Source organism: Trachurus japonicus, chromosome 21 (genome assembly GCF_045865225.1).
Source record: "Trachurus japonicus isolate A0001 chromosome 21, Traja_1.0".
Lineage (NCBI taxonomy): Eukaryota > Metazoa > Chordata > Actinopteri > Carangiformes > Carangidae > Trachurus > Trachurus japonicus.
Window position 1 is genome coordinate 22991238 of NC_140927.1, and position 26216 is coordinate 23017453.

Here is a 26216-nt window from a genome sequence, read left to right on the forward strand (position 1 = left end):
TTACTGCTTTACAAACGCTCCCCTAATCTCATTTTGTATCACGTTGAGAATGATCTTATGTAAGTTTAGCCTATTATAGCATGTTTGTGGATGTATTTGTGTTTGTATATGCTTATGCTTAACCTCAAAACCCTCTCATGTGGGATGTACAAGGCCGTTCGGGTCAATAAGCAGAAGCAGAGAGGGCGCACTCAGTCCTGTGTGACACGACTGTATGCTCCACAGACTCTGTCAGGGATTCAGTACATTGTGCCTCTGTTGAATACATAAACAGACCCACATAGTACATGCATCTAAATACAGCCTTCTCCGTGACCTATAGACCCACATGAGAGACTGCTGGTTGTGATGTGTGAGAGTTACACAGATGTTGAGTCTGTAAATCAGATTGTATGGTAGGTAAGTGTGTACAGTATTTGTGTGTGTGTGTGTGTGTGTGTGTGTGTGTGTGTGTGTGGTTTCCAACAGGAGCACAGCCATTAGAGCAGTATTGCAGATTGTCTGGTAGGGCGCTCAGGGCCACAAAATGCAATTAGATTCTAGTATGAAATATTTATTTCCACAACACCTACCATGCACCGGAGTGGAGGCTTCACCCACTGTGCTCTTAAATATGAAAATAGTATATAAAATACATGCCTGAGAGAGCAGCAGATACGATTCCTCAGTGTGGGCTCATGTGCTGGCGCTGTGTGTGTGTCTGTGGGCACAGATGAGTCCATCCATACACATCAATATGAGGGCAGGGCGTGCTACTAGATGACTCCTGGATTTATTGCTTTCTTATTTATGAAATGCATATTATTGTGCTTTAAAAGACCGAGGTAATATTACACATGATTACATAATACTAATAATTCATTTTCTTTATGTTTAAAATGGATTTCTCCCTTTGAAATTGATAGTTATGGCTTATTTGAACAAAGGGAAAACTCAATATCCATTACATAATGAAAAGATATATTATATTTAGATAATATAAACGAGACAACTTTCACAAGTAGAGTTTGGAGGAATGGTTGGTCCAACTTTGTTTCTTTCTGCGTCTGCTCCGCTACATTTATCTGTTTGATTATTGATGACAGCTGGAGTTACTTTGCATACAGTATGCACACTTTATTATAGATGACGCATTGTTACCGATTTAACTACGAACAGTAAATAAAGTACTTAAAAATCAGCTTCACCTCGACCGACCGCAACATTAAAATGCAGCTCATATATTAAAGCACCACTAATGATGTATATAATGAGATAACACTCTGAAAGTGTAACGCTGCATAATGCAGACTTGTACATGATAAATCTATTCCATTGTGCAGATAATAGTTCGACATACTTTTTGTGTTTAATGCAAGACATGCTGTTGTGTAGCATATACTTTTTACTTCTTTACAGGATCTGAATACTTCATCCAGCACTGTGTTGTACATTTCATTTTCCCCTTGTGAACGTGTCCTTTGTCTTTTGGTTTGTATAATCACTGTAGCTAATGAAAGGCAACAGAAGGGGAGATTACAAAGCTACCATTTTAAAAAAAAATTGAAATTAACCAGAGTCGATTCCAGTTTGACCTTTCCATTGTTAACACTGGCTGCAGGGTCAGTTTATGTTGGGATACTTAGACACTTAAGCCCAGAAAGCATGAGGACTTGTGCGTGTCAGCTTGGAATACTAATTCTGCGTCCCCAACCCCTCAAGGAGCTCGGTTTAATTGACTGTGGCTTTTGCTCTTCTAAAGCTGCCACCCTCTTCATCGTGCACCGCACAAGGACCTCTCCTCACCTCCTCAGTTTAGGCTGTAGTGTTTACCAACCTTGGCTGAACCGGGGGGGTTTTAAGCAGCGCTCTCTCGTGCGGTGGCTGAAGTTCACAAACCGCTGCTAGATTGGGAGACGGCGTGAAGTGCAGAGACGGGTGAACCCTGACCCAAGGAAAAGCCTGCAAGAGGTAGAGTCAGCAGGCTGCGAGCTCCTCGGCACTTAAGCTGTCTCACCAACCGTGCGCCTGCATGTTGGTGTGGGCGGGGGAGTGGGTGGAGGCCAAATGTTTAGGAAAAGTAATATAGACACTCGTCAGTATGAAGAACCGGACTCTGGGTGACATAATTATTCTAATCATATTCACCGTGACAAGACACAAGCTTGGCCATGTGGTTGAATGGTGTCCACTGCATCATTTGCATGCATTTTATTTTTATTTCTATTATATTTTCTGTTTAGAAATCATAAGCAACAATATACATACACATACTGTACTTCTATGCATTTTTTGTATGTGCAGTATTTATGCGTGTGCATGTGTGCGCCTCTGGCTTGCACTGGGAGGATTACTGTAGATTTACAAAGCATCGTAACAATGGCCAGACCCACCCCAGGGACCCACACTCAATCACTATCACAATGAAATGCTGCTAATTCCTATTTAAAGCTGCCGCTCAGGCACTGCCCTCCCTGCTCTCCAGGCCGAGGGAGAGCGCGAGGAGGAGTCCGTGTTATGTTAGTCGGTATAATTTCTGTTCATCCCTGTCGCCGGGTTCATCTTTTAAATCACTGCTCTCCTCTCCTATTATTTCCAGGATGTTTATGAGGTTGGTAGCTTTCGCAAGACTAATGTGTCTGCCACTGGAGAGCAGTGCGTGTTAGCATATGTGTCGTTTGTCTTGGAAATGCCCACCCAAAGGCCCTATCCTCTCTAGCACCGCTCCTTATTGGTGAGCTGCTGAATAATTCAGCAGTTTCAGATGTAAAGGAGATTGCTTTAATTCCAGGCTGGCAAGTTAATGTCAAGAGTTTTGTGTGTTGCATTAACGCAGGCTGCAATTTATAATGTCAGCGTAAACGTAGCAAATAAGCACATGATGTCGTGTTGTTATGGTGGGTTTCATTCATGGACAAAAGTGTTTTGTCGCGTGTTTATTCATTATCTGTTCTGTATTTATGACTTGTATGTTGCTGCGGCGGATGCGTGGTGGACCTGCATGGTTTTTATGAAACACAGAGACGTAGAGATTGACTGGCTGGTTTTTGCAGTGCTCTGTTTGCTTGCTTTTGCAGACAGCTGCTGTTTCCTCTCCTGGCTCCTGGCTCCTGCACAAGCACAGTCATTTAGAGAAGAGCTTTAATTGGACTCAGAATCAGGGACAGAAATCTCCAGCTACATAAATATTTTAGAGGAGCGCATCGGACAAGTCTGCCTATCTGACTGCACTCCGTCTTTTTCATCTCTTTTGTTTCTCTGCTCTCGCCTTTTCCCCGTTCATGCATGGAGGTGCACCAAAGCATTCACTGTCTGTGTGCACAAGCTGAGAGGCTGTATAGGTTTTTTTTCCTTCTTCTTCTTCTTCTTCCTCTGGGCATTAAGGGGGATGAATTATTGGCATCAAATCACTTGAGGAATCCATTTCACATGCACACTAGACACACACTTGCAAGCAAAAGCTGGCAAGCAAACACACATGCACACATACAGTGAGTGTCTTTAAACTGGGGCGCTATCGTAATAGGGGTAATGATTTTTGCATTATTAATGAACCAGGCCTCATACTCATCTTAATTGAAAATGTTCTTTCATCTTCGGTACTTGCTCATTTATCCTTTCTCATAACATAAACGGTGTCACACACATAACACATATACACTCATAGTACTGATACACACAAGCTACACACATGAAACGCATAAACATATGAGAGTCTTCTACTTTTCAACCCCAAGTTCAGTTTTTCTAATTTACAAGAAGGAGCTATGCCATAAATCGATTTTTATCAATTAATTGGTATTTATGCTTTTGGACGATGTTTAAATATGAAAATGGACTTGGGTCTTTCAGTGGCCACCTCTTCCCTGACTTTCTGACATTCGTTCATTTCAGACACATCAACATGGCAGCTTGAGGGGATAAAAATGAGGAGATCAGCGTTTCCTCAGTCACCTAAGTAGTTCATCAGGTTTTTAGTATCCGATCTCTGTCTTTGTCGACTAAGAAGCAGCATTACAAATAAACGTAAATCGTGTCCGGTGTGAAGACATTACAGATTTTATTTTTTTAAGGTCGTATCTCAAGAGTTTCACATGGTTTTTCTTGTTTCTTGATGGTCAGGCTGACATCTGCCACGTATTGGGTGGTAAGGGGATGATTAAAGGTAGGGGGGGACTTTGGGATAAGAGGAATTGAGCCGGAGAGTTTGGATTAATTGAGGGACGAGCACAAGGTCGATTGATGATCAATGTTAAGGATAAGCTCGAGGTGTCATGGTGAGAAACCCTGGGACTGAGACTCAAGGTGGAGGAGGAGGCAGAGAGAGTTCAGGGAGAGGCATGAAGCTATAACACCAAGATATCAAATCATCATCATGCTTTGAGCGCTGTAATGCACACATTTGTAAATGTGTGTGTTGCTATTCTGTGTTTTATCTGGTTACTCCCCGCAGACCTCCACCCTTGTGAATGCATAGTAGCACCTCTGATGACAACAGTAAAAGACAGGAGGAGACAGGAGTGGAGAAACCGGAGAGGTAAAAGGGAGTGAGAAGTGATGATGGAAAAAATATTAGATGAAAAGACAGAAAGAGGATGAGGTGCAACAGCAGAAATCATTTCAGGGCATGTGGGGCACGAACAGCACTTGAGCAGCGAGAATGATATGAAATATGAAAAACAGGTTTTTATTGACCTGTTCAACTTTGTGTTATCAGTCAATAACCAGCATCAGATGGTGTCAAGTGCTGAGTGACGGATAGACCTCACTCTCACGTTGTTCTGGTCCTTCACGGCAGTTTGTTCTCTTTGGGGTCATGTCGATAAAGAATACAAATTTGAATAGAAGTCACTTGAGCTTTGTGCGAGTGAGTGAGTGTGTGTCTGTGTGTGTCTGTGTGTGTGTGTGTGTGTGTGTGTGTGTGTGTGTGTGTGTACTTGCATGTGTCTTTGTGTGGTTTTATGATCATGGGCATGGTGCCCGGGTCTAGGCCTAGGGCACTGTGTCATTAACTCTTCTGGCCCTGAGTGCTGCTATGACTGGAGATGTGTCTCCACTGACTGGATGGATGGATGGATGGATGGGTCATCGCCTCCACCACTCCACCCCCCCCCCCTCGCCCTCACTGAAAATTCTTCAGCCATCACCTTGATTTAACATCACTTTTCTTATTCAACCATGGACATTATTTTTTCTCTTTTTTTTTCTTTTTTTTTCGGAGGAAGGGCAGCATGTGTATGTGTGTGTGTGTTCGTCTTGACTTTTCAGAGTGAAAAGAAAGACATTATAAAGTCACCGTATCCATTATTATGTCATGTTTTAACCATGAAGTGTTTCATAATAGAACTAGCATGTGATTATCCTATCATCATATCTTTTCTACACAGTAACTGAAGGACAAAATTAGACATTAACATTTTTTTTCTTCTAGGAAAAAACAGCATGTCTCCATAGTGACATCACACACATACAGTATACATATATACATCTACTATCACTGAAATGCTTAATGTCTCTGATGAATAAATCATCCCAATGAATTATGAAACGTAGTAAATAATGAAAAATGCACATTGATGACCAAAGTAACATACTGGTTGACAGCCAAGTGAGGCCAATGCATATAAGCATGAATATTGTATTCTGCAGTCTGCATCAGAATAACATCCACAAGTGTTCAGCATCATTGATAGCACCACTGGATACAGTTTCACTCGCAACGGAGCGCAAATCTGAAGGAAACGGACGATCTACTGCGATAGGCACGGTCAACCAAAAACACCCCCGGTCTCAGCCATTAGTGGTTGCGGTGTCTACTTGAAACCCTATTTCTTATGTGTGTTCATGTCTGTGGTAAGATTGTGTATTTGAGAGTTTTCCCCCTCAGGCTGTAAGTTGTACGCCTCGGTAATAGAGGTCATGAGAAATGCTCATACACAAACTCTGTGAATACAAAATCCAATGTCCCACTAAACTTTTGAAAAAGACCTGACAGTTTTGGAAGTTTTTTTTTTTTTTTATCTCCCCCCTCTCTCAGCACCAGGGTCAGATTTATTTATTTATGTCACTGCAGTCACTACTGAGGGCTGTCATCTGCTTAAATCATAACAGACATTATGCGATGTTCATTAACAGACCACAGAGATCAGGCTACATCATGTCATGTCTGCATACAGTCACCCATAATGTGAGCAGAGCAGCAGAGCCGGTCCTCTCTCAAAAAAAAAAAAATGAGAGAGAGAATGCATCAGTCATTTCAGTAAATGCCCCAAAACGACTTGTGTTTACATTAAAGTGACAAAACCCTCCAGCAGCAGAAGTCATTATGATTCCTGTCCACCAGGAGCAGAGGAGGAAGAGCACAGAGGGAGGATGTAGTGGTGCATGCATGGGATGGCTGCACGTCAGACTTTTAACTGCTACTGACAGGCAACAATGTCGGATTCCTTTACCCATGACAGTGGATGTTCTTCTCCAACCTTAATCTCAAGTGGTTTTTATTTTATTTTTTATTTTTTTTCAACCCAAACTGTGACCTTTTCCTAATCTTGACCATGTTGTATGGAATCAGCACAGATAGGACATTTTATAAAGTATTGTTATCGGCAGAAGCTTCAGCTCCGACAGCGGTCCTCCTGATTGCTCTGCACCCTCCACTGGTCACGCAATCAGGCTACATCATCTCCACATATAAGGTGAGGGTGATGATGATGCCATTATGCACCTGGCTGAGATAATCTCTATTTAAATAAGACTTGACATTAATGCTTCCCCACTAAACTAAATACAAAATAAGCTTTCTACAGCCGAGGTGCCTGCATTATTTCAACAGGAGATGACTGGGGACAATAGGGGGTTATTGTGACTGATTGTGCTCACTCTGACCGTAGATTGGCCAGTTTATCTTCTATCGGCTTTGTCCTATAGTCCAAACTATCACCATTAGGTCATTAAAACCCACTATCAGTCGACCTCTTGTGCCTGAGCCTACTTTAACATTGTCACAACAGCAACATCTTCTGTCGACAGTGACATCAGAAAGCTCAAAAACCTATCTGTGTCATTTTGTTTTTGTTTAATTCTGTCCTAGTCACCGGCGCTAACTTAACCGCAAGCCTCGTAGAGTGAAAAGCAATGTGCTTCTCCCACATTCTCCTCTTATACACATGAAGCCACCAGCTGCTTTTTTTTTCTTTCTTTTTTTTTTTTTTTTTTACTAGACAGCCCTTAGCTTTGCCATCAAGGCTTTCTATCTAGTTTTTGTCTTTTATAAACATGAGCATACCTCAGGGATGATTTCGTTTTATTTATTTTTTTTTTCTGAAAGATAGTTCTGTTTTAATAAATATAAAAATAACTCTTAATACTTCCTGTTCTAGCCTAGGTGTGTGGATTACCTGATTATTGAGAGCACAATTGTGCGTCTGTGAGTGGAATTTAATACCCTTGTTTTGTCTTCTTCATCCTTCCTCCTCCTCTTTATTGTTGTCTCTCTGGCGGCGGGAGGCAGGGAGGGAGAGAGGAGAGGAGAGGAGAGGAGAGGAGAGGAGAGGAGAGGAGAGGAGCATGGGTGATAATGACTTGTCAAATTAGAAGCGATGGAACCTGCAGCGAGTGTAAACACAATTCGGGATGTTCGGATGACATTTTCCAAGCTGTATTTCTACTGGGGGAGATTAGCGGAGTGACAGCTCAGCCTGAATCTCATGGATCACAGCTGCACAATGGAGAGCACGCACACATAGGCAACACACACACACACACAGGGAAAAAAGAGACAAGAAATTACTGGCATTTCAATACTACATAGCAGACTGACACCTGCAAAGATTGTTCCACAGAAAATAAAACATATGCGTGCACACACACACACATACACACCTTCCATTCGGGATTTGGGATTTGAAATGCGTCTCCGTTTTCAGGCCTTTCTTTTTCAGTCATGGTCCAGAGGGGCCCTGGCTCAGCCACTCACAGCCTGCACACAGATTCATGTCCATGTCCGTGTAGCCGGCCCTCGCACCGTCAGCATGATGGATGGTGTTCGCACACAGCCTCGGCTTTATAACTTACAGGAACTTTATTTGCATGTGTTCCCATTGCCAGTAAAAACCGCACATGATGAAAGCGAGGCGTAGACTTTTTGAGTTGTTAAGATATTAGGAGAGGGAGGAGGAGGGGGAGGGGGCTCCTGTTTCTTAGTGTTCTATTTAACGCATGGCCGTCCTCCCTCTGAACGGCGGCAGCCATGAGCGGTGCTGCTCATTTCCCAACTTCGCCCATGAAATAAAGAGCCATTTACGAGGAACAATGCCCCGGCCACCACATCTCCCTCTATCCTGCCCCCACTATTGGAGAGATACCATTGAGAGTCCCGAGTGCATCAATTTGGGCCTCAAATGACTTTCTCCAGCTGGCCAATTCCTGACAAGCTTTCTGTTCTCCTTAAAAAGAGCCCTTTATCATCAAGAGAAAGGAAGAAAGGATGAGCAAGGGAGTGGGAGAGAGGGAGAGGGTGACGGAGAGAGAGAAAGAGAGAGAGAGAGAGAGAGAGAGAGAGAGAGAGAGAGGAAAGTCAAAAAGCTAATGTCTCAGTGACACCCTTTCTCACACAACAGGGGAAATTTCTGTTCTATAACGGGTTCTGGTTAATTTGAAGTCAATTGGAGAGTTATTAAAAGGATCTGAGTGAGCTGAACTTGGTCAAGGGCAACAAACCCACCCTGGTTTCCATGTGAAACAATAGAAACAGGACTGTCACCTTCAGGCAGACTTGAAAGTTCCTCTTTGAATCGCCTGTAAATGACTTTTAATACGGTACATACGTGAAGTCCCTCCTGTCGTACGTACACTGTTTGTAAAGTAAAACAGCCTGCAGTTCGCTCCTGCTCAGACTCTGTGGTTTAAATCTCACTGTTGAGGATTTGTCCTCAGTTTTTAGGTATTGTTCTTGGTTTTATCTCTCGAAGCTTCATCTTGCCTTTGAAATTACTCTACCAATATGTATGTAAATGTCAACATCTACTGCCAGAAATTAGATTTACTTCATTTCCCTGTTGTTCCTATATCCTCCTCTGTGGTCCTCAGGTGCAGGTTCAGTGGTTTAATGTAACACTGTCGTGCATTACGGCGCAAGTCACAGTCTGTGCGCTCGAAATAATTTTTGCAGGAAAAAAAATAATAAAGCAAGAAGTGGAAGCTCTGATTTCATTTGCATACAGGAGGATATGATGAGTGCGTCTTACTGAGGTGGACACACACACACACACACACACACACATGCGTGCACAGGTATGGCCAGGACTTGATTTCTTAGCAGAAGTTAATGGAGGAAAAAAAATGGCCTCAAGGAAACTCTAAGCTGTTCATTGTCTTTTGAGTTATTGTTGTGATCATTGAGTTGCATTTTCCACTCACAATAGACACAGAAGAAACAATATAGCAAACAATAAGCCTAAAAAGAACAGTTATTAGAAAAAGAGCTATTACTTCATACATGAAGAAAGTGCATTATAATTCATTTACTCAAGCAGTCAGAGGTTGGTGTGTGTGTTTAACCTTCAAGTGACACAACAGAGCAACAGTTTCTCTCTGCTGGAATAAGACCAGGCTACATCACAGATCTGTCTGTATTTGGTAAACTCAAGTGAATGATTTGCTGTTACGGAGTCTGGAGCGTAATCATAATCACAGTACTACCGCTACATCCGCCAAAGTGGAACTAACGCATTTCCAAAAGAGTGAGGTAATAGGACACTTCCCAAAACATGAGCGTGAATGTTACCGGGATCTTATCAGAGCAAAAAAAAAAAAAAAAAAGGCCATTATAGTCAGAGGTCAAATTGATTTTATAGCTCCCTCCCTAACCTCTATTATTATTCTTTGTCTTGTTTCTGTTTAGAGGCTAAATTGCTCTACGTGTTGAAACTACAGTTACTGTCATTTGGGAGCTTTAGGGAGATTTAAGTGTTGCCATGGAGGCGATAGTGATGCTGAGGGCTGCAGTCTGTTTTCTTCATCCAGTATTTTTTCTTTCACATTCTGACAACCTGGCATTATTGTAAATATCCCACATTAGCCGTTAGCAGTTTGTGTTTGTGGATGTATGCATACAGCCATCACTGGATTACTTAGATCCTGAAGAACATTTTTGAAATGTTATCATTTCTGTGGTTAAGAGGCCGGAGTTACACACAGAGCAGCTCCTCTATGATTTGATTTCTAAGCGGATTTATGGACGTTCACTCGCAAGACATGGACATCAGGGATGATGATATCCTGAGGAAGTGTAAGTCACACTGAATCTAAATTTGTATGTATCATAGCGGTGTGTTCACTGACTCAGAGAGCGTGTGACTGGATGGTTAAATAACTAAGCACTGAATTGGAAGAAAAAATATCAACACATGCATCAAAAATGAAAATATTTTTTCTAATTTTCTATGGTAATTGTGTTTTTTATTTATTTTTTGTTGTTGTTGTTCTTCCAACATTTTGTTTTTACAGTGAGGAAAGACAAACACTGCTGCCTCATTCAAGATTTTTTTTTCTTGCCGTTGTTGTCTCTATCAAGTCATATCTAAAATACACAAACCTTAATTATTCCACGTCTCAGCAGGATTTGTATTTTAAAGTCTCTTTGGGGAAAATGAATGAGAAAGTGACATTAAAGTCACGTTAATGTGACTTTTGCCTTCAAGGCTCCTGATGACCTCGTAACCCAACATCCTCACCTTGACTCCTCCTTCTTTCTTGCCCCTTGGATTCTTCACTTGTCCCTTCCACTTCCTGTACGGACGTCGGTAGCTTTCAGACCTGACCTCTTATCCATAACATGAATTTAACATCACTTCTTAACCGACTGTAATAATCATAAGATGCTTGAACTGCTTCACCTGCCCTCACAAATCTCCTCCTCAAGCTCGCCCTAAAGGAAACAGCGATGGTAACATTAATTCTGGAAGAAATTAGAAGTTCGAAAGACAGATAAAACATTTCCTTATTGTACCATGATGACATCAAATATGTGATTTAGGAATGCATTGACTTTGAAGTCATCATGGTAGAAGGGGACAGACAAAGAGGAAGGTAGATTTGTTTTAGACAAGAGTCCTGTTCCTGCTCTAACAATGTTTTTTGGTGGGGGGGTTTGGATAAACAACAAAAGTAGAGGGAAATGATCTGTATTGGTCCACATTTGCATATAAATGAACAATGGTGAACTGTCAGTGAAGGAGATGGATGTTAGGACAGAAATATGGAGTGGCACAGCACACAGGGAGAGATTAAAAAGACACATATTAAGTTACTTCAGGTAGTTACAAAGCCAAGGAGAGAGAGAAGAGAGCGAGAGCCTTAAATGCAAAGACTGACACACAAACGGTAAAAGGTTAAAGATAATTTTCAGGAGAAATATTCAGTTTGTTTTTGTAGGAAACACAACTAGAACGAGAACAGAATTAATTGTTAGTTCAGACGGAGAACTAATTGCATTTGCTGATTAGCATCAAATGTTTCATTCCTGATTCACAACCATGGGCTAGTGCACAGCTGTGGTGACTGTCAGCTGACTAGCAACGTCCAATCACATTTACACACACACACACAACACAGAGCAAGATTAACCTGGAACTCCCTACTGTTACTATAGTTACTGTTACTATGACTTGGTCAGTTTCTCAAAGCAAATCTTTCACACGTCTCTTCACACTTCCACACAAAAGCAGGACAGATTTTTAAGAAAATGTGAATGAATCTACTACCGTTATATAAATATTACAATTTGTATTCCTCAAGATGACGTACAATTGGTGGTTGCTTGTTCTCCATTCTGGTGCCATTTAACAATTTGATGAGGTCTGACCATTGCAAGACTTTATGGTTAAAAAGGGAAACAGTGGGAAAACAGGGAATGTTTTATGGAAGTATGGTCTCCTCATTGGTCTGCACCATTTTCTGTCTCACCAGTGGATATTTGCTTCATGCTTCATTAATAACTTGATTTTACTTACTGTGTCACATTAGTTTTTTGTTGACACGCCGACTTTTGTGTTGCCATCTTTTTTTCTTTTCTTTATAAGTTAGTTTTTTTCATGTCCAGATTGAAAATGGCATGCAGAAACAGACGGATGGAAATGCACTTTAAGTTACACAGGAGGTTTGTCACTTTAAACAACTACCACCTCTAATGCGTTGCCAACAAACCTCAGCCTCACAACAGAGATTCAGAGTCAGGATGCAGACGGGGACACGCGGTGGAACTCTTGGCCTAAAAACCACACAGGCAGTGATGATTTCCAGAGACAAGCCGGGACCCTGTCGCTGCAGGATGCGACTCGGGTTGTGATTTACAGCGTTGATCTTTGATTAATTTTTCTTGAGCCTGAAACAGAGAGACGTTAGACTGAGATTGAAAGGTAACCAGCCCCAGCAGAGAGGTTGTTATACCTGAGCCAGTTGTGAAGACCAATGCAGGAATGTTTTGTTGCACATGTGCTGTTGTGTGCATCCAGTTGTCACGTGGTATCTCTTTGCAGAGGACTCAAGTGTGCAGCACAGGAGAGTGATATGTAATTGACCAGAAGAAAGGTGTTGATTATAGGGCTTACTAATGCAGCCGACCATATACTATAGATTTAGCAAGATTACCTTGAGTGGTCCTTACGGCTCGTAGCCACCGTATCTGCACTTGTGGGGCCAGGAAATCATGGAGATCTATAGTGTGTAATTAGCCTATGTCCATGAATACATCTATAGAAATTCCTTGGTGGACATTGTTGGTAATTTTTTTGCCTGCGGCGTTACCGGTTATTCAAGATGTTTCTTCTGTACTGTAAGGTAATCATTTGCTTCACATGAAAGTAAAAGTAAATTCCACAGTATAATGAACCGCATTGTTCCAGAAATCAGTTAGAAACCACAAAATAGGCCACGGAGGAGGAAAATCATCAACCAAGCCAAGTTAGAGGGATGAAGTCTGCTGGATAGGGAGATAATGATGGAGTCACGTATGCAGAGTGGGTGTAAACTAAGGAGGAGAGAGAGAGACGGAAAGTTATTAAGAGTCCTTCCCCACATATAGATCACTGAATGTCTTCATGGCCTGTGAGAACCCCGCCGCCCACCCAACATCTGATAATTACACTTCATTAGGAGAGCAGGTAGTGATGAGAGAGGAGAGGCCGAAGCACTGAGAGCGTCATGAGAGCAAGTGAGAGACGTGTAAGTAGGAGAACAAGGCACACTGGAGTGATATACTGTTGTGAAAGGATAATGGGAATTTGATTATGCGGGAAACAAAAGCAGAAGCCCACTCCCTCTCTTTCTTTCTCTCTCTGTCTCTCTCTTTCTTTCTGTGTATTGGATTGTTGCAAGTGTGCATTTGCTTGTTTGTGCGATTCCATGGGTGTTTATGCAAGAATGTGGGTAAATTTATTCTAGCTCAGGGGTCTGTATTTATTGCCTTGCTTTAGTGTCACACTAAGACGGACAGGTCTGCCGCGATGCAGAAAGTAATAAGGTTTCTGAGACGCACGCACACACACACACACACACACACACATATCCCATAGCTTGACATTCTCTCCTTGTTGCTTCCTTGCTCCAGCCATACATATGCCCTACACGTCATGTGATTCAGAGCCGTGTTAGGGCATCAGCAGCAGCGGCGGTGGTGGCGGCCGGTGGAGGAGTGCAGCAGCTTACAGTTGCTGCAGTGAGATCCAGTGGAGCAGAGGTCAGCTTCCTCCGCTCTGACAGCCATGTGGGGATGTATCCATATGGAAAACATCCTTTACACTGTGGACTTGTCTTAGAGTGGCTGACCAAAATCGCTACAAAGGTGTGATGTCCCAGAGGTTCAGCAAGGAAGAGAAAGATATCCTGTGTGTGTGTTTGTGTCAGCGTGTGTGTGTGTAGATGTGAATCTGTTGTCAGCAGGGAGAGTGAGAGGTGGGGACTGCAGTATTCCTCCAGCGGGAAGCATTGATTTTCCGGCCCAGCGTGGGGATGAGGGAAATGTCAGCCTCTAATTGAGTTGATAAAACCATTTTAAGTTTCAGACGTAAATATGGTTCCCCTCCCGCCCCCACAAAAGGCCACCGTATTAGATAACCCCCAGTGGGGAGGTCTGTTAGGAATGAAAGCCTTGTGTATGTGGAGTTTCTTTCTCAGACAGCACAGTCTTTCAACTTAAATACAAGCTTATACTGCAGGTCCCTTGTCCATACAGTACAACCTTGGAGGACAGGACCTCCATCACCACTGTAACAATAACAAAAACATGGTTAAACCTGTGGAATTGACACAGTTGTTGTGGTCGGGGTTGCACAAAAAAAAAAACCGCCTCCTCGTCCTCCGTCGTCATTACTACAGCCTCTAGAGGTCACTCAACAAAGTTGTAATGAGCCGCTCGCACAGACGACCTAAACGCTCTCTCTTTCTCTGTTTTCTATACGGGAGGACGGTCTTCCATTGAAAAATGTTTTTTCATCACGAATGAGGATACAACCTCATTAGAATAAATAGTTTTTGTTGTGGCAGAGAGGAGTAGAAATGGAGTGCGAGCGGGAGAGAGGCAGAGGTCACATCCATTAGAGGTGTAGAGGGTGAATAAAGAAAAGGCTGAATGAAGTCTCCACTGTCCCTGCTGATTAGCTGATTGATATGCAGAGAGGGCAGAGGAGTTACCTGCTGCCTTCAGTGGAAATTCATCCTAATGTTTGAGAAGAAGTCATTCTCTCTGCTTTATTGTTTCCTGATCATTATCTCTTATTCAGTGCTTAAATGTTCAAACAGGACAGATGCACAAAGTGCAAGTGGATTGTGTTTTTTTTTTCTAAAAATAATGATTGAAAATGTTTTTATTTTTTTGTATTTTGAAAAAAAAATCACAAAGGCTCATCTGCAGCACTGAAACTGTCAACAGTGTTCATCTGTGAGATTCTCAGCAAATGATCCATCAAGTTTAAAGCCGTGAAGTCAAGTGCACGTGAACACATGAGCGTGCATGTGCCGGTTGCATCTAATGGGGGCTCGGCTCTCATTATTAGGAGTGATAATTAGACAGGGTTTCACACGTTTCGCCCCAAACCACCGCTCTCCTCTCAACACATACACACACATGCGCATGCTTTGTGTTTCTTTCACATTCATATGTAGGCACGCACACATATTTGTGGATAAGCCTACTGGTAATTAACAGATATAATTAGGCACACAGCCATTCGTATAGGGAATGCACACTCATGAAACCACACACACACACACACACACACACACACAGTGAAAGACACACATTACTTCCCTGGTAATTAAGAGTATTAATTACAAGCATAGCTGTCCCCATGAGGCTCTGTATCACTCACAGACTGACACACAGCAGGGCTCTTATTACTTTATCTCACCACACCATCACCACTTCTCTCTCTCTCTCTTTCAAGCTCTCTGGTTACGCATGCACCCACATGTACTCTCTAATATACACCTGCTGGATAAACAAATGGTAGTTAATTAGTCAGAGACTGATCGCCGGCCATGGGTTAACTTCCAGTAGCTTGGGAACTGAGCGAAAGGCTGTTCGCTAAAGAACCCAGAGCAGAGAAAGCGCGCCCGAGGCGTTTGTGCCAGTTGTGTTGGTTTTATTTGTCAGACACGCTTTCAGCCACCTTTTTCCACTCCTTTGCACTTTGTCGTACTACACACATTTCACAAAATCAGTCTGCGAGATATGTGTAATCTGTAAAATAAGCATCTGTAGTATGAACACTGACCTATAGTTTGACAGTGTATCTCAGTCCATCCTGGCTATAGAGTGACATGTACGTATAAAATGGTTGCTAGCCGAGTTGGCTTGTTATAGGACATAAAAATGTGAGACACAAGTGCCTTAGGAAAAAAATTATATGTCAGACAAGGTACATACTATGTTTGAAGGGCCTGAGATGTATTCCCAGTTAATGAACTTGCCTTGCACTCTGTGACACTGGACAGTGAGTGTGTGCTGCATCCTCAGCACTTGGAGGAGCCTGACATCATTTATGGAGATATTTTACAGTTTGTTCCCAAATGTCACAGTGGTTGCATGTCTGGGTATACTGCAGGAGAGCATCTTAAGCTGTCTCTGCAGAGGCAAAGGTGGCTCACACATCACATGCCCTGAATGTGTGAGCAGCGTGGAGAGGAGATGACTCCACCACAGTAAAAACCACAATCCAATCCAAAAGACTCACATACCATGAAGCTCATACAATATGGAGCAAAAGTGGTTGAACATCCATGTCCATGCATTGCATCACTGTACTTGTATGCTATAAAGAGCATAGTGTCTAATACAGCTTCTAGGGAATGTTTCTAATAAATAAGAAGAGTGTGTCCTCATTCTTATTTTATTGTTTTATTCTTTTTTCCCTCACAGCCCTGTAATGTGTTGTTGAACGTGTCTTATCTCTGTGTTTCCCTGCAGTGGACGGCTGTACAGACTGGTCAGTGGACTACCTGAAGTACCGGGTGCTGCAGGGCGAGCCGGTGCGGCTGAAGTGCGCTCTGTTCTATGGTTACATCCGGGCCAACTACAGCCAGGCGCAGAGCGTGGGCCTCAGCCTCATGTGGTACCGCAGCTCTGGCCTGGGCCACAGCGACTTCGAGGAGCCCATCTCTTTCGACGGCGTGCGCATGAGCAAGGAGGAGGACGCCATCTGGTTCAGACCGGCAGACCTCCAGGACGTGGGCCTGTACTCCTGTGTGTTACGGTAGGTAGAGGGAAAAGCAGAAACCTGCACAGGATGATGCATTCAAAATCAGTTTAAAGAAAAACTGTTAATTAAAGTTCAAAAACACACCTCCCTGCACCTCTCACACTTCCTCATGAACATGATCTAATACCACTGAATATGCAAAAATGTAAAAATGGCAATTTGTGGTTGAAGGAGTAGTAGTTATTTGTTAGCCACTGTGTGAGGAGAAGAACTTAAGAAGTTATTGCTCCCCCGCTGTTAACCGATTAAATAGTTACAGCACAAAGTACCCCATAAAACTTTAGTTTGTGCTTTTATGCTAAACCGGGCTAATTGCTTTCCGGCTCCTGCACTGTACTTGATAAACACACACGGGAATATATATGAGTGTAGTAGTAATTGTCTCACAAAGAAAGAAAGAAAAAGATCACCTTTCTCAAAATGTTGAATTGCATTTAGCTGCAGTTACACACTTTGTTCATTCTGATAAAAGATAAACTGTTTTCAACGGATGTGATTATCAGACTTTTTTTTTTCTTTTTTTCATTGAATCATTATGAAAAGCTTTGTTGAGATGTTTATATGTGACATTTTTATCCAGTTTGAGCGTCTGAACTGATGACAGTCAAAGTTCCACACTCATATTGTGATATGGAGAAGGTAGACGTAACAACCGAATAGAAACTCAAACAGACGCTCCAACAAAACACACACACACACACACACACACACACAGAACGCTCTTTAGTGGACCATTGCAGAGAGACTCTTACTAATACAAGATGCATAATTATGTGGCAGAAACTTATTAACCTTTACAGTGGAGAACATCCCTCAATAAACGGCTCATTGCACCTCTTCATTTCAGAGAGTTTTTTAATAAACCCAGTTAGAGGCCTTTTAAAGACTCTGGGATGTGCACAGGATACACTGAGTCTGCCTGGGGAGGAGTGGGAGTGTTCTTGTGTGCAGCGATATCCCTGCCTATACATTTCATTAACGCACTTTGTAGGACTAATCTGGCACAAATACTTTCTAAAGCTGTCTTATTGTAAATTAAGCTTGACTTTGATTATTGACCATTTCTTCTAACGAGGCTGTGTTCCCATTCAAGTGTTGCGTTTGAAATTCAAGGCGTGCTGTAATTCTGTAGAGCACTACAGTTGTAAAAAAGTGCCCCCAGGTCTGCGTTTCTCAGCCTGCTCGTGTTGAGCTTGGGGGATTTCAAACTGCTCAGATACCCTAATCAGAACACTGCGAGAGATTTGCCTCTGTGCTGAAATCAATTCTCTTTTTGTTAGGGCGTAAGCTTTTGAGTCACACTTTTTAGCATGTATGACCCAACCGGTATCCCCTGAAAATGCCCTGCAGGCAGAGAGGAAAATATGCCTTCATCCTCTCTTCGCCCCTGTCGGATTTCATACAGTACCTGCAGCAGACGTTCATTTATCAATACCTCAAACATCTGAAATTACACCTGACATTATAGCAACCCCCGGTGACATTACTGGTGATGGACAAACATTACACAGCCAAAGACACCTCTCTGTAACATAATTGGATATATAAAGGTTGTAATAGCAGGCTTTATGATTGGTTTCGGTATGTGATTCACTTAGTATGTACCTAATAAACTGCAGCTCAGTGGGTCTAACAATTCAAAAGCACAATGAGTCATTATCATTATTACCTGCAATTCAAAACGCATCAACTTCCACTGGCCCCATGGTGTTTGTCCACGGGCTCTTATGCAGCCAGTAAGGGCTTAAATGGCACCTCTACAACCAGAGGTGTACCAGGCTTTTGTCACCATGGCTACAGTAATAAACATGCAGGTTAGCTTGTAGGTCCCCACTTCCCTGCTCAAATGATGTTGGACCTAATGCAACTGCATGCCTACAGAGATATTCTGACCGCAATGCAATGTGAAGAATGCATGCCAGACATCACAATGATACATTTAGAAGCTAAAATGGCTGCAGTTCTTTCTTCAGTGGTTCTGTTTAAGTATCACAGTTGAAGGGAAAATATCACTTTCTGAAGGCTCTTGGGTGTTTGTTTGTCTTGCCTTCTGGCCCCCAAAATGTGAGAATTAACTAAAAAATCTGTAATTTGCAGGTTCACTAGGTTGAAATCCATGTGGTTTTATAGGATGTTCCCTCAGTTGACATACAATGATGTAATCAGTTTTCGAATTTGCATAATACCACCCCTACCTGTACCGGTAAAGAGGGCAGGATGGGGGCAAGCAGTGGCTGATTTGCATTTAAAGGGACAGGCACTGAAACCAGACCTTCTGAACAGGGCTGTTTTGAGAGGATGAAAAGAGAGCTGTGGGGTATTTTGATCAAAGCCTGTCACAGACATTTGTGAAAAAGAGGCATAATATGTTTCCTTTAAAGCTAAATTTTGATGTAAAAGCACTCAAATTAAAGCTGAGAGTCTGCACTTTAAAGTCATGGGGATTGTTTTGTTTCTAATCCACAGTGCTGGGGTACAAAAAGCCAACACACCCAAAAATAAATGTGCCACTGCCCTAAAACCCCCATAATGCCGTCTGGTCTGACTGCACTGGATGTATGGCAGGATAGTTTCCAGTAGCCCCGGCCATGTTGCGTAATGTCTATAAATGTAGGTAAATCCCTCTGTGGTGAGTTCGAGCTTTTCCACTGGCACCCTCCAGATGTTTTTCTCACAGAGAGATATGGAGGCATCCAGTTCACTGAAGTGTGTGTGTGTGTGTGTGTGTGTGTGTGTGTGTGTGTGTGTGTGTGTGTGTGTGTGTGTGTGTGTGTGTGACTCTCCACGCTGCACGTGTGTGAACAGTTATCTCCGTTCTTCTCTGTCTGAAAATTTAAGTCTAATTGCCAGTTTTCATGTGAAGGTGACTTCATTTACACATCAATCTCTCCGTGTGCTTTCTTTGGCTTTCTCTCTCTTTCTCTCTCCTCTCGGCTTGTCCTTCCTCTCACACTAGCTCTGAGGTCTTTCTGTCTGTTTCACACACACACACACACACACACACTGCACATTTCCTCTCTGTTTCACCTGATAAATTATTTCATAATAATTCCAGTAATGAGTCTGTGTTCTGGAGTGTGTGACACCATGTGTATTTCCCTTCCCATGATTACATTATCCAACATGTGAGATAATAACATGTGGAGAATTACAGCCGACGTGAGCCGCAGACTAATATCCACAACTAATATCCAGCTATACTCAAATCAAATGTGACAGACGTGAAAGACGCGGCAGGACTGTGCATTGACCCCCGGCTGTCCATCAATCAGGCAGCACCACTGACACCTTCCCACAATGCCACGGGCTGCCCTGCTGTGAATATTTAACTATTAGAGATGTCTCCGATCAGCTCCCGCAGGACTTGAATGGCTCAGGTGTGCTGCTAAGAGAGGTCGTGTCTGAGCATCTTCCCGTTATGTCAACAAGCAAGTTGGGATTTAAGTTTATTGGTGGGGGAATAAGCCAACATGTGTACAGTGTATATATATGTGTATACATGTTTTATCAGTGATTGTGTGCTTGCATGCTTGTGTTTTTTCTTTAAATATATTGTCCAAATGTACTTTGTAAGCCTACAGCTCCGCATCTTCCCACTCTGTTCCCTCTGGATAGAAGGCATTGAGTCGATAATGTTAGATATCAGCACCAAGAGGGCATAACTCTGTTGCAGTGTCTTGCATCGTACTTTTGCTTCCTACAGCATTTTCCAGATGCCCTTTTAGTCATCTTCTGTGTAGTAGAAGTATATAGCATCTTCTTTATCTCATTCCCAGTTGCTATTCTCCTTCTGCTCCCCTCATTGCTATCTTTACAGTCCTCCACAGCTGCACTCAGCCACATTTGTCTCTTTAGCATGTGTGCACGTACGCACACGTGTGTATGTGTGTGTACATCTGTGTTTTATGGCCCCAGGGGGTCAGAGGTGTTTATATGAGAGAGGGTGACTCCCTTATTGCTTCCATAACCTGAGTAGATCATATGAAACCCTGTCATTTACAGTGAATGGGAGCATCTGGCAAGCCATAAATGTAATGTAATGAAATGAAATGAAAGCCCATATGGCTTTACGGACAGCCTCCCATTTTGACCAACCAACAGGCTGACCCGGTCAGATCACAGGCAGGCTGTGGCATGAGGCAGAGGTCAGTCTAGGGCTCTTTAATGGTTTGGGTAAGGCCTCTCATTTCCAATTAAGCAAGACCTTAAAAGAGCGATGTGTAGGCTACATTCTGCTTTTTGCTCCACAGCAGAGCAGCATTAGAATTGACAGCTGTTCGCTCACCAGTGTCGAGGAAACATCAAGAGTTCAGCATCAAACTTTATCCCTCTACTCGCCAAGAGCTGTCTTCAGCACCGGAAAGCAACACCCACACACCTCATAACTTTTCTTCTACTGAAGTTAGCACGCTAACCAGCTAGCCCTGCCTGCCTCGTCACTTCCAGGTAGTGACTCAGTGCAGCCTCCAATCTGCCCTGAAGCAATAGCGCTGCTCAGAGGGTGTATTATAACCTCATTTGTCCTCCAACCACAATCATGGTCGAAGGTCTTGTCAAGCAACAACAACAACCACTGCACTCTCTCAGCAAGAAACCACATTTGGAGGCAGGAAAAAAAAAAAAAAGAACAAGTACTCCGTCTTATGCGCCATCTGATCACAGTGTGCTTTCACTTTTGTAGCAACAATTTGGAGACGACCATCAACATGATGAAGGCCCCGGTGACTAAGTGATTAATCTACTGTATAAGGAAATGGGGTTTTTAAGTTTGACATGACAGAGCCCTGACCAATGCGAATGAGGTGAAAGTGTGAAATAAGCTGCAAGCCAGTACATGAGTGGCCAATGTCCTTTGAGGCTGAATGAGCAGGTTCCAGCAGCCGGGCTCCGAAACTCAGTGGAAAAACCAAAAAAGGTGCAAAGATGTCAACATACTTCGTGTCGGGATCCTCATACCCTTCTCCATGTTGTTTAGGGCAGTGGTTCTGAAATGGACCCCTGAAAAAACTGAAATGGCAGCACTCACAAAATAAACTTGAAATATTTATTTAACGCACAGCAGTGCCTGAAATGGACCCCTAATTAGACCAACGACCCCCATCAGAAATACACAAATACTTGTTCTAAGACTGAATAATGTTACTTTTTTAGTCAATGTACATTCAAATTAGGGCCAATGGAGTGAATTTGTGGAAATAAAATTGAGAAATTTCTGTAAAGAAATTTAATATTTCTGGGAAAAAAGTCATAGAATTTCTAGAAGAAAGTGGTAAAATTTTGAGAAAAGGTTGGGGACCCCCTTGAAACCTCTCAAGGACTCCTGGGGGTCCCCAAACCCCACTTTAAGAACCACTGGTCTAGGGAACACGCTGTCACATTCGCTTTTGGGGGGTGCAGGTGCAATGGGATGGCATTGTGTCAGTGGTGACAGGGGCTGAAATGATGGTGGCTGATGGTGGTTAATGATGATGATTACAACAACATTAATAACAGAGAGAGAGGCGGGGGGCCATCCTTCACCTCTGCCAGCTTGCGTGCATCAGAGGTGAAGTGTGCTCATGGTTGCTGGGAGACAAAGCCAGGAGGGGGGGGGGGGTTGCAGTGGGGACCAACTCCTTGTGATGACCAAGCAGCTTTCCCATCCTTCATGTCGTGAGGCCCCTCTCAGCGTTTGTCTCTCCTCTGATTAGCATTCCCAGGCCCGGCTGACTCCCCCCATAAATCCAATAATGGTCATGAGCGTGAGTCATTGACTCGGTAAAGCTGCTGAACACGTCATTATTGCTAACCCCACAAACATGGGAGGAGGAAGAGGAGGAGGAGGAGGGAGGGATGGTAACAGATAAAAATAACTGGAAGAGTATCAAAGGGAGTAAACATAAAAATCCACTTGTTAGAGCAGGTGTAGTAGGAGTATCAGTGTTTCTTTTGTTTTTTTGTGAATGACCATGATTAAGAAAACCTTTTTTGCTTTCCATTATGTAAGATCAGTTCAGTCTATTTCTGCTCTCTCAGTGAACTCCCACCATCAGACAAGTAAAGTGTTGCCGCTCTCCGCCCACAGGAACTCAACATACTGCATGAAGGTGTCCATGTCTCTGACTGTGGCGGAAAACGACACAAATCTGTGCTACAACTCCAACATGAGAAGGACTGAGAAGGCCGAGCTCAGCAAGAGCAAAGAAATCCTCTGTCCCGACATAGACGACTACGTTGAACCGGGCAAAGAGCCGGACATCACCTGGTTCAAGGTGGGTTTGTCGCTATGACTGAACAGTGTTAATGTTAACACATGATTGATTACCTGCTCCTCATTTTTGTATCATTTGTAATCTTGTACGTGGGTCCACTGATGTTCCTTGTGTGTCTTGATTACTTGTGTTTGCTATGTGTCAGGCAAAAAGTAATAAGGAGGGCATCTGTCTGTGTGATTATACAACCGAGAAAATTTCTTGAATGGTTCGTTGGTTTGTTTTCATCTAATTTCTTGGCTGATTATGTTTAAAAGCCTTGTTGGAAACTTGGTTCCAGATCACTTAGGCGGATTATGTATGGATGCAAATGATGACAATGAATTACATAAGCTATGTTTTGCCGTGCGCCACTGTCAGAGTCATCTAAAGTGAACAAGGAGCGAGCAGAGGGCAGCCACGCCACAGAGATGGCTTTCATAATCAACACAAAACTTGTACGAGTAGAAAATTATGCAATGTCACTCGTCGCCCGGAGGATCGAGTGGATGTCCTCCAAACCGCTCCTCGTCCCTGATCTTTATTCAGCATGCACCCTCTCCTCCCTCACCTGGGTTCTTGCCTTTCCCAGGTCAGGCACGGCCTGCGGACAACATAGTGCATCAGGAGAGGGGGCTCGGGCCAGACTATTCACAGGCAGATCAGCAGTAGATTAGCTGGCCGGGCTCGACCTCTAGGTTTTTCTAGAATTCAATTACGGCCTGGGTAATGACTGGGAGTCCTGGAACCCAGAGTTATTTGGATGACTGTGGAGCCACAGTGATTGAATTTGAAGGTTGCCGGGAGCAATGGTGGAATAGAATCCGCGGAGCCATCGTTGTCCCTACCGGAGCACCGAGGGGATCATGTCGTGGAGTCACTCATTGTGCCTCGCATACTTATATACACACACACACACACATGCAGACACACACACATACACACGCACAGATGCAGCATAAACACACTTATTTAGCCAACAGAGACTCCTGTAAATAACATTCTCTGTCCTCCCTGGATATTCAGGAGTATTGCATGGAGAATATTCAGTTCAGTGCAATAAATCTTGATCTGATAAGTAGGATAATGGCAAAGCCTTATCATTTTACCTTATGGAGTTTATATGTCAGAGTGCCGAAGCTTTGCATCGCTACCACTTTATCCACTATCTTAGCGCTCAATGACGTTTGAAACCTTTTTTTTTGTGTGTATGTCTGTGTGTGTGTGTTCAACTCAAACTATTGGAAATGTTGTAGATGTAATATGTTTTGACTTTTTGGTTGATGTTTTCAATTTGACCCGCCCGTCCTTCTCTAATGCACAGGAGTGCCGTCCAAAGCAGTGGCGTGCCAGCATCGTCCAGAAGAGAGACATTCTGTCTATCCAGGAAGTAAAAGAAGATGACATTGGGAATTATACCTGCGAAATCCAGTTTGGTGGTTTTGTGGTCAGGAGGACGACTGAACTGACAGTAACTGGTAAGTTCTTAAGGCGGAGAAAAAACAAACAAACGTTAAAATCAACGAGTGATTTTTGTATATGTGGTCGGGGTACAGGTGTCTACAAATCTTAGCAGGAGCAGTTGAAACTGTCAAAGGAACTTGCAGGAAAGAAATGGATAGTAATGGATACACACACACACACACACACATATATACACACACCACTGAGCACTGCAGCGGTGTCCTGCTGCTCTGTTAATTGCTGGGGGAGGTAGAACGCTGTGGCCTGGCCTCCATCCCTTCTTCTAACTCAGCACTTTCCCGCCAACCAAGCAGTGTTGAAATATTTAAGGCTATGGGCTAAACCCCTTCACACAGAGAGCTAAAGAGCCAGGACCAAGGTCAGGAGATTTACAGTACACTTAGCCTGCTCTCTCTCTCTCTCTCTCTCTCTCTCTCTCTCTGTTTCTATCCATCTCTCACTCTCTCTGAGTGTTTGCCTCGCACACCTGCAAGGTGAGCACATAAATAAAGGCCTTGACGTGTTCTTTATCGGAGTGACTGCTCTGCCAGGTCAACTGTTCTGATCAGGGTTGATGAAAAGGTCAAGTCCAGTTATTTTGTCTCCTTATGTTTCTCTCAAGTGAGTCTCCATGGCCTCCACTGTGTTTAATGTCACCTTAAACTCTGCCCGCAACTCTCACATTTATATAATTTAAAGCCGAAAAATTGTGGCATGTATTGTGCTCAGTGATGCTGCAGCAAACAAAATTAGTGTTACCTGACCTCCAATTTGGGATAATCACACAGCAGCCATGGTGAATAAATGAAAACAAATTACACAACTCTATATAGTGCCTATACTGTAGTTTGGTGCGTGTCATTGATAAAAATATAAAGTATATATATAGGATTGGAGGTGTTGAGCTTAAAAATGTACACATTGATTTTTAGTGAGTTCACCCTTCATGTTGTGTATGTGTGTCTGTGTGTGTGTTTGTGTATGTGTGATTTTAGTCGCCCCGCCCCCAGAGAAACAGTGTTACCATTTGATTACTATCTTGTGCAGTGTTTATTTGTGTGGCTGGTCATTGCTCTTGTGTGATATGAGGGTGATAGCAGTGTGTGCTACAAAGGCTGTTTGCTATCTAACAAAGATCAAACAGAGAGATACATAGCTCACCAAGAACAGGGCTGACCATCGGATGAGGCTATACACTCATACTAATCTGGTGCGGTGTGGTTTGGGACTGGTTGATCCTGTGATTGATGGATCAGCGTTTCATCCTCATTGGGGCTCAGTGAGTGTGAGACAGGTATAAGAGGTACTGTAGATGCACTAGATTTAATTCTACCATTATTACCATCAAGGTAGAATATTACTGAGCTCAGCATTTCCCTGTAAAGAGCCCTAAATGAGAAATTCCTAAGGACACGCATGAGAGGAGTATTAGCATATAACATGTGAGAGGCCACCAGCAATAGGTCCATAGGATCTGGGGTTCTATGCCACAGTTTAAAGAGTCAATTTAACCCATTTCACAGGAAGCATAGGCTCATTTTTTAATCTCTTTTAATATCTATTCATGCTTTTATTGTGTTTATTTCTTTGTTTGTGTATTTGCCCAGGTTTTGAGGGATATACTTTTGTGCAGCCCACCAAATACAGTAGACATCAATAGAGTTCCTGGTGCTCCAAGCACTGCAGAATGTAAATAACTCAGGAGCAGTGTGAGTTCCCTGAGAGAATATCCTAGTTACTCAAAGTACTCCACACACATGCCTTTCTGTGGACTACTTTACCGGGATGT

At 42.9% G+C, this 26216-nt stretch overlaps 1 protein-coding gene across 4 annotated transcripts in view; it reads left to right on the top strand.

Moving 5' to 3' along the window:
* il1rapl1a (interleukin 1 receptor accessory protein-like 1a) overlaps window positions 1-26216 on the top strand; it is a 173938-nt gene that overhangs the window by 61040 nt on the left and 86682 nt on the right. For all 4 annotated transcript variants that reach the window (XM_085765141.1, XM_085765138.1, XM_085765140.1 and 1 more), the window contains exons 3-5: window positions 16442-16727; window positions 22798-22984; window positions 24288-24441. In XM_085765141.1, coding sequence (XP_085621267.1) covers window positions 16442-16727; window positions 22798-22984; window positions 24288-24441 — 627 coding nt within the window. The remainder of the gene's footprint in view (window positions 1-16441; window positions 16728-22797; window positions 22985-24287; window positions 24442-26216) is intronic.